A 13,606-nucleotide genomic window follows, 5' to 3' on the forward strand; every position below is an offset into this window, starting at 1 on the left:
AATACCAAAGAGACTTCGGAAAGGATTTCTTTCCTTCCTCATAATCTGTGTTGAAACCCCAACAAATGTTTGCTTCAATTTCACAGAATGTTAGGATCTCTTTCTTGTGCTGGATATACCAGGAGTCTTTATGTTTCTCTTTGGAGGTGCCCTAGAAGACCCTAATGGCGTCCAGTAAAAAGCTCTGTTGTGTAGACCCTCTGAAGCTTTGTTAAAATTTTAGGATTATCCTGTCCTACAGGGAGTGAGTACTTAGTATTTGCAATGAGGATTGTCAGTAATTTGTTATTAAATCAAACCTGAAGCAATTTAATCTGTTTTAATTGATTCCCGTCATGGATATGAGGGTGCCTATCACTCTACACATGGAAATCTCACACAAAGAGGTTATGGGTTGGGTTTATTATTGTTTGTGGGAAAATGGTGAATGGTCTGAATGTTTACTCCTGTGCTGTGCTTAAATGCAAGGTGTCTATGGTGAAATGTCTGGACTGAGTTGATTGCGTTGTAAAATCTTAGAATGTGAGTTTTGAATCCTTAACTGTCAAGGTCTGTTGATGGAGTTGGTCTGGCCAACTCAGAAAGATTCTGTGTTCATAGACCCTGAGCAGTGGAGCTTTTCTGATTGTTTTTGGTAGCACTGAATGCCTTGGGTCTTTGATTACCCATTTCTTTTGAGAGTGGCTGGATGCCCAGACCTACAGTGTGGTTTTTAGGCATTCCCTTGAACTGCACTTCTCCTCTGACCAGCCCTTGCCTTGGAGAGAAAGGGGAAGGAAATATGAACAGTTACTGGCCTTCTATTGTGTGCCAGGCACTTCAGATATATTATCCCCAGTGGTCCTCATAGAACTCTCGGAGGTTGGTGGTATCATCCGCACTTTACATATGGAAGAGTGAGGCTGAGAGAGATAAGAGACTTGCTCAATAGCGCAGAGTTAATGGATGATAGAGTTGGGCTTTGCATCTAGCTTTGTCTGGTTTCAAGGCAACACATTTTCTCCTGCTTTATGATGCCCCTCCTAGTAAACCTTGTGTCGTCTGTGGGGTGGTAAAAATAGGCTTGCCTTCATTTTTGTTTTTTGTTTTTTAGAAACAGGTTTTGGCTCTGTCACCCAGGCTGGAAAGCAGTGGCCCGATCATAGCTCACCGCAGCCTCAAACTCCTGGCCTCAGTAGATCCTCCTGCCTTGGTCTCCTGAGTAGCTTCTAAATTTTTTGTAGAGACAGGGGCTTGCCATGTTGTTCGGGCTGCTCTCAAACTCCTGGCCTCAAGCAGTCCTCCTGCCTCAGTCTCCCAAAGTGCTGGGATTACAGGTGTGAGCCACTGCTCCAGGCCTAGGCTTACCTTCTGAATAGGAAACTGCCCTCATTCTGTTGAGGACTCTGTGTGGACACTGAAGTTAGGTAGCTGTGTGCACAATGCTAGTTGAAGATTTTGCCGTTTGTGAATTAGATGAGAACAGGACAGCTGCTTGAAGTTCTGGCCTTTATCTGGTTTGTGCATGCTTTTTGTAAGGCTTAAAGTTGAAAAAAGATTCTTACATATGTTGTCTTTTTTTCCTGACATCAGCCATTCTCTATTTTTCCATCACCAAGTGGGTGTTTAATTGTTCAATCCTGTTCTGACACTAACTACCTGGAGTTAGGGTCACGCTTTACAGAGTTAAGGGCTCAGTCCTACAAGACTGCCCTCACTTCAGAGGCCAGCTGCAAGTCCTGGGTCCCCAGGCTACCAGTGCTTTTGTCCAACTTGACTACAAATTTGGGAGTTCCCACAACTCTACCTTCACCCTACCCCACCCCACCCCATAATTTCCTACAACAGAGTGACTCATAGAACTTGGGAAAATACTTAGGGGCGCAATGGCTCACGCCTGTAATCCCAGCACTTCGGGAGGCTGAGGTGGGTGGATCACAAGGTCAGGAGATCAAGACCATCCTGGCTAACATGGTGAAACCTGGTCTCTACTAAAAATACAGAAAATTAGCTGGGCGCGGTGGCTCACGCCTGTAATCCCAGCACTTGGGGAGGCTGAGGTGGGTGGATCATGAGGTCAGGAGATCAAGACCATCCTGGCTAACACAGTGAAACCTGATCTCTACTAAAAATACAAAAAATTAGCTGGGCGTAGTGGCAGGCACCTGTAGTCCCAGCTACTGGGGAGGCTGAGGCAGGAGAATCGCTTGAACCCTGGAGGCGGAGGTCGCAGTGAGCCAATATCGTGCCGCTGCACTCCAGCCTGAGCCACAGAGCGAGACTCTGTCTCAAAATAATAATTTAAAAAACCCACCTAGGTTTACTGGTTTATTACAAAGGATACAATTGGGGAACAGCTGAGTGGAAGAGGTGCATGGGGTGAGGTGTGGGAGGTGGTGTAGAGTTTCTCTTTCCTCCGATGAGCCACCCAACCATCAGATCAATGTGTTCAGCAACCCAAAAACTCCCAGGACCCCGTAGTTTAGGGGTGTCATTACATAGGCATGATTGGACTCAGTCTTCAACTCCTTTCCCATCCTTAGAGATTGGAAGGTGGGGCTGAAAGTTTGAACCTTGTACCCACAGCCTGGTCCCCATCCTGAAGCTATTTGGGTCTCCCACCCCTATCAGGAGTCATCTTGTTAGCATACAAAAGATATCCTTATCATCCTGAGATTCTCCAAGGGTTTTAGGAACTCTATCAGGAACCTGGGACAAAGACCAAATCTGTATTTTTTATTATACCATGTTATCTAAAATCAGTCGGTTTTTAAAATGACTTTCTGACTCTGCTAGTGTGCTTAAATCCTTTGTATTTTGGGAATGTTGTATTTTGGATATGTTATATATCACATGTTTGATTAGTTGATAAACTCCAAAAATAATTTCAGAAAAACTTTTAACCATATTCTTTGGTCTGATTAGCAAATATAATTTTTTTTTTTTTTTTTTTGAGACGGAGTCTCGCTCTGTCCCCCAGGCTGGAGTGCAGTGGCCGAATCTCAGCTCACTGCAAGCTCCGCCTCCCGGGTTCACGCCATTCTCCTGCCTCAGCCTCCCAAGTAGCTGGGACTACAGGTGCCCGCCACCTCCCCCGGCTAGTTTTTTGTATTTTTTAGTAGAGACGGGGTTTCACCGGGTTAGCCAGGATGGTCTTGATCTCCTGACCTCGTGATCCGCCCGTCTCAGCCTCCCAAAGTGCTGGGATTACAAGCTTGAGCCACCGCGCCAGGCCTAGCAAATATAATTTTATAGGAAAATTGCATTCCTGCTTTGAATGAGTGATTCATCAACCATATAAAACTGTTTATATATATATATATAAATATATATATATAATGTTATATAAATGTTAGGAGGAGTTCATGGGCTTAATGAAAATTTTTTTTTCTTTTTTTGAGACAGAGTCTTGCTCTGTCACCCGGAATGGAGTGCAGTGGCACAGTCTGGGCTCACTACCACCTCCATCTCCCGGGTTCAAGTGATTCTTTTGCCTCAACCTCCCTAGTAGCTGGGATTACAGGTGCCTGCCGCCACACCTGGCTAATTTTTGTATTTTTAGTAGAGACAGGGTTTCACCATGTTGGCCAGGCTGGTCTTGAACTCTTGACCTCAAGTGATCTGCCCACCTTGGCCTCCAAAGTGCTGGGATTACAGGTGTGAGCCACCGTAGCCAGCCAGGAAATTTTTAACACAATATGACCTAATATTTAATCACTTTGGCGAATACTGTCAGACATGTATTCAGAACGCCTGGCAGCCACCTGATTTGGCTGTTTACCACCTGGCCAATTATTAGTGTCTTTGCAGTTGTGTTGCCAGTAGGGAGAATATTGCTATTTACTGTAATTTTTAGATGTTGTGTTTAGTTATCACATCCTGTTCTGTACTTGGCATCGGCAGATGGCTGAATGTAATCATTCTCATTTGATTAGAGTTTGTCATTTAAAAGATTTCCTTGTTTATTTAGATCGAACAACATTTGAGTGAGCTTTAAAGGCAGATGCTAATAAGATGCTTTTTCAGATATGATAGGCTCCAGCCAAGGAGTCCAGCCTCACAGTAGGGTGGGCACGTAGTCCTGTCAGTGTGTGAATTTAACGAGCATAGTACTTTGTTCTTGCCTGTGTACCTTTGTTTCTGTAGTCTTTGAGGAGTACACATTCAAAGAACTCACCTGCAGCTGGGCACGGCGGCTCACACCTGTAATCCCAGCACTTTGCGAGCCCGAGGCAGGTAGATCACCTGAGGTCAGGCGATTGAGACCAGCCTGGCCGACATGGTGAAATCCCGTCTCTACTAAAAATACAAAAATTAGCCTGGTGGGGTGGTGGGTGCCTGTAATCCCAGCTGCTTGGGAGGCTGAGGCGAGAGAATCGCTTGAACCCAGGAGGCGGAGGTTGCAGTGAGCCAAGATCGCACCACTGCACTCCAGCCTGGGCGACAGAGGGAGACTCCATCTCAAAAACAAACAAACAAACAAACAAAACCAAAGAGTTCACCTGCTTGAAAGTACACGGGAGCCTACAGACAAGCCGCCCAGTGCTGTGAGCTCAGCATGGCTTTCTATCTAAGCTGGGTTGTCTGGAGAGAGGCGAAACCAGGAGGCCTGCCCATTGGGTTACAGGGGTTCCTGCAGATTTTCTCTCTCCTTGGTATTTCACCTTAAGGGCAAGGTGACTGCTCCTTTAAGGCTCTGAAGCTCCTCTTCAAGATCATAGTCACATTACTTGTTTCCCTTGGTTTCTAATTTTACTTTCACTCTGGAATGTGGGTTCCCTGAGGCGAGCAAGTCCATCTTCTAATTCAGTCAGCTGGAGTCCCTAGACCATAGTTAAGCTGGGATAGTGGGAAACATTACTGGAGAGTCAGTACAGTGACATTTTGTGGGTAAGTCCATGTATGGGTTCTCAAGCAGTGGCAGTTTTGCCTCCCGGGGACACTTGGCAATGCCTGGGACATTTTGGGCTGTCCCTTGGGGTAGTGCTACTGGAACCTGATGGGTAAGTGCTAGGAATGCTGCTAAACAGCCTACAATGTGCAGGCCAGCCCCTGAAACAGGATCATTCAGCTCCAAATGTCAGTAGTGTGAAGGGTGAGAAACCCTGGCTTACAGGACTTCAGTTACTATCTAGACCAGATTGTCTTTTCTCTACACACATCTAGTGCTGTTTAATTGGCAGGATAGTCCTGCTTTCTTTTCTTTAGCAGACACACTGGATAGAGTTAGGCGAAGAGAAGCTTCTTTGAAAGAAACGCTTATAAAACAACGGGTACCTGGAGCAGGAGCTTGAATCAGCTGGAGCTGCTTAGAGACCCTAGACTTCCCATTTGTTCAGAAGTTGCAAGGTGGTAAATGAAATGTAAAGCACTTGGCTTGGTGCCTGGTGCATGATAGGTGCTCAGTTGGTGTCTTCCTTCATCGCTTGCTTCCTTGCTTGTGGTAATGTAATTTTGTGGTGAGTGGGTAGCTTTAACCACTGTTTGCAAAATTAGGTTTAAGCAAGGCCTTGCAGAGTTTGAGAAATTGACAGAAACCCCATGGCAGCAGTCTCTGTGGTTATCCTTATGTTTCCTTAGGATTTTGTTAGAAACTCCAAATTCTATCTATTTAGACTGCCTGTAGATGAACACTTATTGTTTGTCTGTATCTGTGCCAGGTACTGAAGCCATTCATTTTCTCTGCCTTTATGAAGCTCTCAGTCTACCTAGGAAGATAGGCACTGAACATGCAATTGTCTGCAATTATTCAATCCAGAGATTGTAAATATTACCGAAGGGACAAATGGGATGTATGAAAGGGTATTAGAACAGGGGGCCTAGCCTAGCCTTTCCTAGGTATATTTTCTTTTTGAAGGAAAATATACCTAGGAAATATTTAGGCTGAAGTTGAACGAACCAGGTGAAGAGAGAGTGGGTTAGGTGGCGGGAAATGTGGGGGGCAGAGCAAATACCATGTGAGACAGCCACGGGAAAGGGGCCTTCCAGAAAAAAGAAGGAAGGGGTGGAACAGTGTGATGGAGTGAGGGTCCAGGGGTCATGGGTTGGTAGGGAATGTCATGAGGTGAGGCTGGTGACATAGAATGAACAAAAATCGTGTAGGGCCTTGTAAGCCATATTAAGCATTTTGAATGTTATCCTAAGGTTCCTGTTAAGCAGGGTAGTGATGTGATCAGATTTGCATTTAAAATTTGTATTTTAAGAGGTTTGCTAGGTTACTTATGTTTTCAGGTCACTTTTAATTTCTGGAAGATCTAACTGCCACCTACATATTTAGGGAGGGGTGTGTGTGTGTTAAAGAAACAGTTTTATTGGGATATAATTCACATACCATGAAATTTATCCTTTTGAAGAGTGCAATCCATTGATTTTTAGTATAATCACAGCATTCTGCAGCCATCATCAGTATTAATTTTGGAACATTTCATCACCCCAAAAAGAAACCTCATGTCCATTAGCAGCCACTCCACATTGTCCCAGCTCCCCAGCCCCTGGCAGCCACAATCTGCCATCTACTTTCTGTCTCTGAATTTGCATATTCAAGACATTTCACAGAAGTGGAATTATACGGTATGCGGTCTTTTGTGGACTGACTTATTTCACTTAAAATAATGTTGTCAAGGTTCATCCATGTTGGAGCATGAAGTAGTGCCTCATTCCTTTGTATGGCAGAATATGCTATTATTTTATATGAATCTATTATCACATCTTGTTTATCCACTATTTGATGGACATTTGACTTGTTTTCACTTTCTGGCAATGCTGCTGTGAAATCGACATTTGTGTCATGCAAATGGTCAGAAAGGACATACGTTTCACCTTTCTTTTTACAGAGAAGAGCTTTGATCTGTTTTTGTTCTGTAGCACATTCTGTTCAATAGGCAGTTTCTTTCCTGAAAGACCTGTGTAACAGTAAAGGTTCAACCACACGTGTTAATGTTGATGAATTGAGAAAAATGCTATTAAAAACTTGAGTTTTCCTCTTGGTGCTTGAAAGCACTATTTGCAGTTAATGGTGCTAGTTCCTGCTTGGTTCTGGAAGTCAGAATCTATTGTTGTTCTAGTCCATTTACAAGTGGATGCCCAGGAATTCTTAGCTCCTCTGTTTCACTTGAATGACTTCTCATCCACATTAATAGAATGCACCTGATTGCCTATTATCAAGGTGATGGCTTTCATCTTGATTAGCCAATTTCAGAGAATAAAAAATAAATAAAAGTCAGAGTGGCCTCCATATTACAGAGTTCAGAACATGCACCAGGAGGTCATGAGTATAATAAAAAACGGTTTATGACCTGCACTGGAGCATAACTTCAGGCACAATAAGTATTAAGAATTAGAAAATCATTAAGCGAGAACATTTTCAGACCGAGGGGAAAAAATGTAGGCAGTGAATGTAAAAAGCTTCATAGCTTGTCATATAGAGTAGGAAAAATAAAAATAGTTTTATATATGAAGTCCAAGCAGTTTTGATAACTGTGATGAAATGGCAAATTAGCACAAATCAGTCCACAACTGGAAAGGCTTGGTTTACCCAGTTTAGGGAACAGAGTTTGTAAAATGATTAATCTCTGAGATTTAATGTGTCTGTTTGTGTTGATTTGTAACTAGTTCCTTTTAACATTAGCATCGGGAATGTTACTTAAGATTTCACTGAACATTTAGTAAGCTTAGGATGACTGTAAAGCTGGTCCACCAATTGTGCAGGCGCTTATGGGATGTCTACCGCTGATAAAAGGTCATATTTGTCGGGGGAAGCAAATTACTTTTGGCCGGTTGACTGACTGGGAAAAATTTGTGTTTCATGGCAGATAATGGGTTAATAGTAACTGATATACTTTGTAGTTTCATCACTGTACCTAAGGGGCTTACTCTTATTTCTCAGGCCATGTTAGAGGAATCTCATTGCTATTATTATTGTAGGATTCTCACTATGTGCTTTTGTTATGTTGAGGACTTGCCTACATTATCTTATTTAATCCTTGTAGTACCCTACCAGAATAGATAGACACCAGTGATGTCTCTAGTCTACAAATGAATGGAGGCTCAGAGATTAAGTGATTTGTCTGAGCTCACGTAGGAAGGGCAGAGCCGGGACTTGATTGGGGGCTGACACTAAAGCTGATATACAGTCTGCTTCCCCACCTCTCTGGTATGCTAACTCATTTATTATGAAAGGTTATAAATTTCATCTATAGGTGAAGCTCTTGAATTTTGTTCTAGAATGTGGATTCTGGGTAGAGCCAATTCCTGGAAATCTGGTTCTTAGCATGTTACTACTTGGTCTTCTCATTGATTGCAGTATGACCTTAAGTAACTTCTTAATCTTTCTTGAGCACGTGTTGCCTCTGTAGGAATGTCATATGACCTATTTGTAAAGCACACCTCAAGATTTCTAAAGATCTCTTTTAAATAGCCCACAAGAAGAAAGGCAACTTAATTTGGTCACTGGAGTGTTAAATTCTGTTGCTTACTTTGCTATTTGGGTTTGTTTGGTGGTTTTGAGTTAAGGCATTGGATTATGTGACTGTTTTCTTATCTAAAAACAAGGATACTGCCAGCTGTTTGCCTTCTGATGTTGAATCTCAGTGAAAGAGAGGCCAGCAGAGCTTTCTAAATCTCAGGGATACAGTGACTGAAGCACTAGGCTGGGAGGCCGAGTGCCTGAGCTATGGTCTTGTTCTGCTGCCTACTAAGCTGAATGACCCAAAGGCCTCTCCACCCTTCCCTCACCCACTCTACTTACCTTGAGGGCTGTAAGAAAATGAAATGAGAAGTCATGTCTGAAGAAGTGCTTTATATTTTATAGGTTATATAAGAAATGATTATTTTCAGAGTATCATGAGATGGTAGGTAATATTTGGAAATCTTAGATTTGATTTAGTCTTCTGGTGTTTTGTTTTTGGATTTCTTAGGTGACACTTTGGTTATGTGTTTTAATTTTTGTTCTTCTTTTTTTTTTTAGTGGTATGTGTGCAACAGAGAGAAATTATGCGAATCACTCCAGGCTGTCTTTGTTCAGAGTTACCTTGATCAAGGAACACAGATCTTCTTAAACAACAGCATTGAGAAATCGGGCTGGCTATTTATCCAATTATATCATTCTTTTGTGTCATCTGTTTTTAGCCTGTTTATGTCTAGAACATCTATCAATGGGTAAGTGAATCTTGGACATTTATTTTTTTTCTTTATCCTTAGGTTTACAAAAGGAAAAACACAAAAAGAAAAGTTATCTTGTTCAGCATGTTGACTGCCTGAGCTACAATACTTCTACTAGTCAGAACCTTGGCAGTTAGTCCAGCGTTTTAACTTTCTCTGATGCTGCCCTTTAAATTCACCATAACATGACAGCCTCATTAGTATGTGTATTCATAGCGGGAGTTACTTAGGGTGGTGCTTCTTGGCTTTGATGTACATAGGAATCGCCAGGGGATCTTGTTAAAATGCAGATTATGAGTTCGTAGGTCAGGGGCTAGGCCTGACAGTCTGCTTTTTTTTTTTTTTTTTTTGACACAGTCCTGCTCTGTTGCCCCGACTGGAGTGCAGTGGTGTGATCTGGGCTCACTGCAGCCTCCGCCTCCTGGGTTTAAGCGATTCTCGTGCCTCAGCCTCCCAAGTAGCTGGGATTACAGGTGTGTACCACCACACCTGGCTAATTTTTGTATTTTTAGTAGAGATGAGGTTTCACCATGTTGGCCAGGCTGGTCTCAAACTGACCTCAAGTGATCTGTCTACCTCTGCCTCCCAAAGTGCTGGGATTATGGGTGGGACCCACTGCGCCTGGAGAGTCTGCATTTTTAACAAGCTCTTAAGACGATGCCAGTGATGCTGAATGCTGCTGGTTCTGGACCACAAAGTAGTAAGACTCCCGGAACCAAGCCCTGAAGCTGAGGGCTTTACACCCTTAGGCTGAAAAGTAAGATCTTTGCCTTAAACATACTTCGAAGTAGCAAATTGTTTTTAGGAGATCTAATTAGTCCAGCAATGGATGATGGCTTATTTTGAGTGAAGAGTCCTGCATCTGTTCTTAAATAATGTGTAGGTTCACCAGAGTTTTATAAACTTATTGTGGAATTCTCTCTTCCCAGAGTGGTTCCCTCATATACATCCATGGAAAAAGCTTTAGGAGTTTTTTGTTTTGTTTTGATTTTCCAGTCCTTTCTTGGCCATATTTTCAGGCATTCCTAAGGACCTAGACTCTAAAATGCCAAAGAGAAAAGCAATAGGCTCAATGCTTAAAAAGCCTCGTTGGACCACTCAAACCACTGGTTGAGCCCACTTTTCTTTTCCCTTGAGGTTTGGAGCCAGTTTCTACTGACTGTCTGGATCCCCAGTGTATCATCTGGTCCTTAAGTATGTTTTTAGGCACTACAAGCCATTTCTCAAGATTTCTCAGTTGATTTTCTTCATTGTTTATGTGAAATTGCCATACGTTTGCTTTGGCAAGCAGTTGTTATTTTTATATGGGTAGTTGAGTTGATACAACTTGGTATGACATTTTGTTCCTTAAGCTGGTTATATTGAATTTCTGTTCTATACCATTTCTTCTTCCTTTGGAATTCTGATGAGTCACTGTAGCAGAGATTCTTATCCTTTCTGGAGTCCTGTAGCTCTTTGAAAGTGGTAAAAGGTAGGAATCCTCTCTTCAAAAAGAGCTTACATTCAACATTTTATGTATGATTTTGGGGGTTTCAAACTTTTATTTCCCCTTTCCTCTACCCACAAGACCCTGGTTAAAATTCCCTGCTCTAGAATTTCACAGTTTGATCAAAGAGGCAATACAGTTAGTAAACCCCTTTGGCTTCCCTTACTTAAAACTCTTCTGCTTTTTTCTTCTGAAACCTACGACCGCTTTCAATCAATCCCTCTTGCCTTGTGTCCTATTCTCAACTAAAAATTAAATTTAGGGCCCATCAATACTTTCCAGCCATGGCAGTGGGAGATTATTACTACAGGTGGCCATCTCTCGCAGAAATCATTACTGTGGTATTGTCTTCAATTACTTTAAGATACTTATCAAACTTCCTTTATGCTGGAAAGGAGAAGGCTAAGTAAGGAAAGACTTAATAGATGTTCCAGAGTTTATTTTATAAGGAAGAGGCACACGTCTTCATAGACTCTTAAGTCTAGAGAGAACTTAGATTGTGACCAGAGAACCTAGGATGGTTATTAAACACTAAAGTTAAACCCAAATTAGAGGGTCATATCTCTTCACGGTTTGTGTTTATGGGAAACTTTGTACTGGGCTCGGTATTTTAGGTGAGACTGTTCTTCATTGTGCGAGACTGCCCCCCACGCTACGGGAAGTCTAACTTTTCTGGCCTTGCCCACTGAATGGCAGTAGTACCCCCAGGTCCTTGTGATTACAGGAAACTCTCCTGTCTACTCCCATTGCCCCCTAGAGGGCAAAATCCATCCTGGTTGATAAACACTGGGCTTGATGGATTTTGATTTATTTTTTGACAGTGTTCATCTTTTTGTAGAGCCCCTGTTGCTCATGTTCTTTGGAAATAGGACAGTCCTTCCCCTCTCTCTCTAGTGCCTTCTTTCTTTCTTTTTTGGAGATAGGGTCTCACTCTGTTGCCTAGGCTGGAGTGCAGTGGCACAGTCATGGCTCACTGCAGTCTTGACCTCCTCAGGCTCACCCAATCCTCCTGCCTCAGTCTTCCAGGTAGCTGGGACTAGAGGCTCATGCCACTGTGCCTGGGTAATTTTTGTATTTTTTGTAGAGGCGGGGTTTCACTATGTTGCCCAGGCTGGTCTCATACTCCTGGGTTCAAGAGATCCTCCCACGTCGGCCTCCCAAAATGCTGGGATTACAGACGTGAGCCACCATGCCCAGCCTCTGGTGCCTTTAAATGTAGAACAGTCAGATGAACTTGTGAGATCTGAACTCAGGTGACCTCTAGTTCTAGAATTTTATAATTATCATATCAAGATTCCTCACATCCCAAGGAGATGGCTTGGGAAGCATGCTCTGGGAAAATTTAAGCAAAATGCCTATTTTGTGACTTACTTTTGGTCCTGTGGGAAGTCAGCATCAGTATTTGAGTGAAACTCGCCTCCCCTCAGCCATGCTACCAGTAGCCTCTTTCTGCTGTGACTCTGGTTGCTGTGTTAAATTTTGTATCACGCCTTCAGCAAGTTCAGATTTGCTTATTTTCTTACTGTAATATATGAACAATTGTGGATTAAAACAACTTGTCTTTTATGAGACGTGATTTTCTTTGGTAAGCAGTTGTAGTCGGTAGCATCACGTTTAGTGGTCTCTGAGGTCTTTCTCTCTCCAATTTTTTTAGCATTTCTGTGGGGCAGAAGATTTACTGTAAACTTGGTTAAACTTTCCTATGGCCATAATGGGAAAAGGAAGGGGGACTTTGTTACATGAACTCCATTATTCGTATTTCTTCCTAAAACTGGTCTTACATTGGGCACCATGTTGCATGCATCTTTCCAGTCACTGTATAGCAGCAAACATTATGTAACTTATGATTGTTTCCGGAGAGCAGCAGTACAGAACAGGTTTGCCTGCCACTTCCTAGACCAGTGGTCTCCAGACTGTTTTCCAGAGTCTGAGGAGGAAGTGCCTCAGGAACTGCTTCAGGCTGCAGAGAAAGGCCTAGAAGTGGGCTGGCCACAGCTTCTGGGCTCCCAACCTCATTCGAACAGCAGCAGCTCTCCTAGGATCTTATATTGTCTGTGAGTTCCACTTCATTTAAAGAAAGGGTTCTGCTGCTTCATGGAGGGTTGAGAATCCCTGCCCTAGATAAACTAGAATTTCAGAGCTAGAAAACAAGTCCAAAATAGGGAGTGCATTTTATTTCCCAGGGTGATGCATCCATGAGACTTGGCTGGACCTATAGTTGCTTTTCTGAGGGTTCTCTTTGATCTCCATTGAAACTCCCTCAGTCTCTTTTTTCAATGGCATTACTATGGTTTTGAGTGTTTTCTAGGACCTTTAGAAATAATAGGACCCAGACAGTTGTAACCATATAAACTGACATAAGTATGAATCTACTTTAATGCATATTAACCGACATCACAAGGACCACTCTTTTCCCTCTTTTCTCTAGTGTCTCTTAAAAATCTATCATACTAAAGCTTTTTTTTTCCTGATCCATGGTTTAATTCCATATTTGAAATCACTTTTTTTTCCTATTTGGTTTCTCTGCTACTGTGGTTTAGCTGTGTTAGCTTGTCATCTTTTTCAACTGATAAACATGTTTTCTGTTACTCCTTCCACTTTTCCTTCCTATTTTGACTTAAGTTCTTCACATTCGTCTCTTACTTATTTCTTCTTCCTTCCCCTGTCATCCGTTCCCCTTTCCACCTTTTATTTCCCTTCTCCCATGCTTTTTTGGGACATTATTTGCAACTCCAAAGACAAATGGTATCTGGAGGCATTTTCTTATTTTATTAACTTTGTCTTCTAATCATAGAAATGATATAAAAGATAATATCTTGGCTGGGCACGGTGGTTCATGTCTGTAATCCCAGCACTTTAGGAGGATGAGGCGGGTGGATCACGAGGTCAGGAGATCGAGACCATCCTGGCTAACACGGTGAAACCTGGTCTCTACTAAAAATACCAAAAATTAGCCGGGCATGGTGGCGGGTGCCTGTAGTC

The 13,606-nt window shown here is 42.6% G+C and overlaps 1 protein-coding gene across 4 annotated transcripts in view; it reads left to right on the forward strand.

Moving 5' to 3' along the window:
• The window catches only part of METTL9 (methyltransferase like 9), a 50,828-nt gene that overhangs the window by 4,714 nt on the left and 32,508 nt on the right, over positions 1–13,606 (forward strand). For all 4 annotated transcript variants that reach the window (XM_023225038.2, XM_023225039.2, XM_023225040.2 and 1 more), the window contains exon 2: positions 8,945–9,135. In XM_023225038.2, coding sequence (XP_023080806.1) covers positions 8,945–9,135 — 191 coding nt within the window. The remainder of the gene's footprint in view (positions 1–8,944; positions 9,136–13,606) is intronic.

Source organism: Piliocolobus tephrosceles, chromosome 17, assembly GCF_002776525.5.
Source record: "Piliocolobus tephrosceles isolate RC106 chromosome 17, ASM277652v3, whole genome shotgun sequence".
Taxonomy (NCBI): domain Eukaryota; kingdom Metazoa; phylum Chordata; class Mammalia; order Primates; family Cercopithecidae; genus Piliocolobus; species Piliocolobus tephrosceles.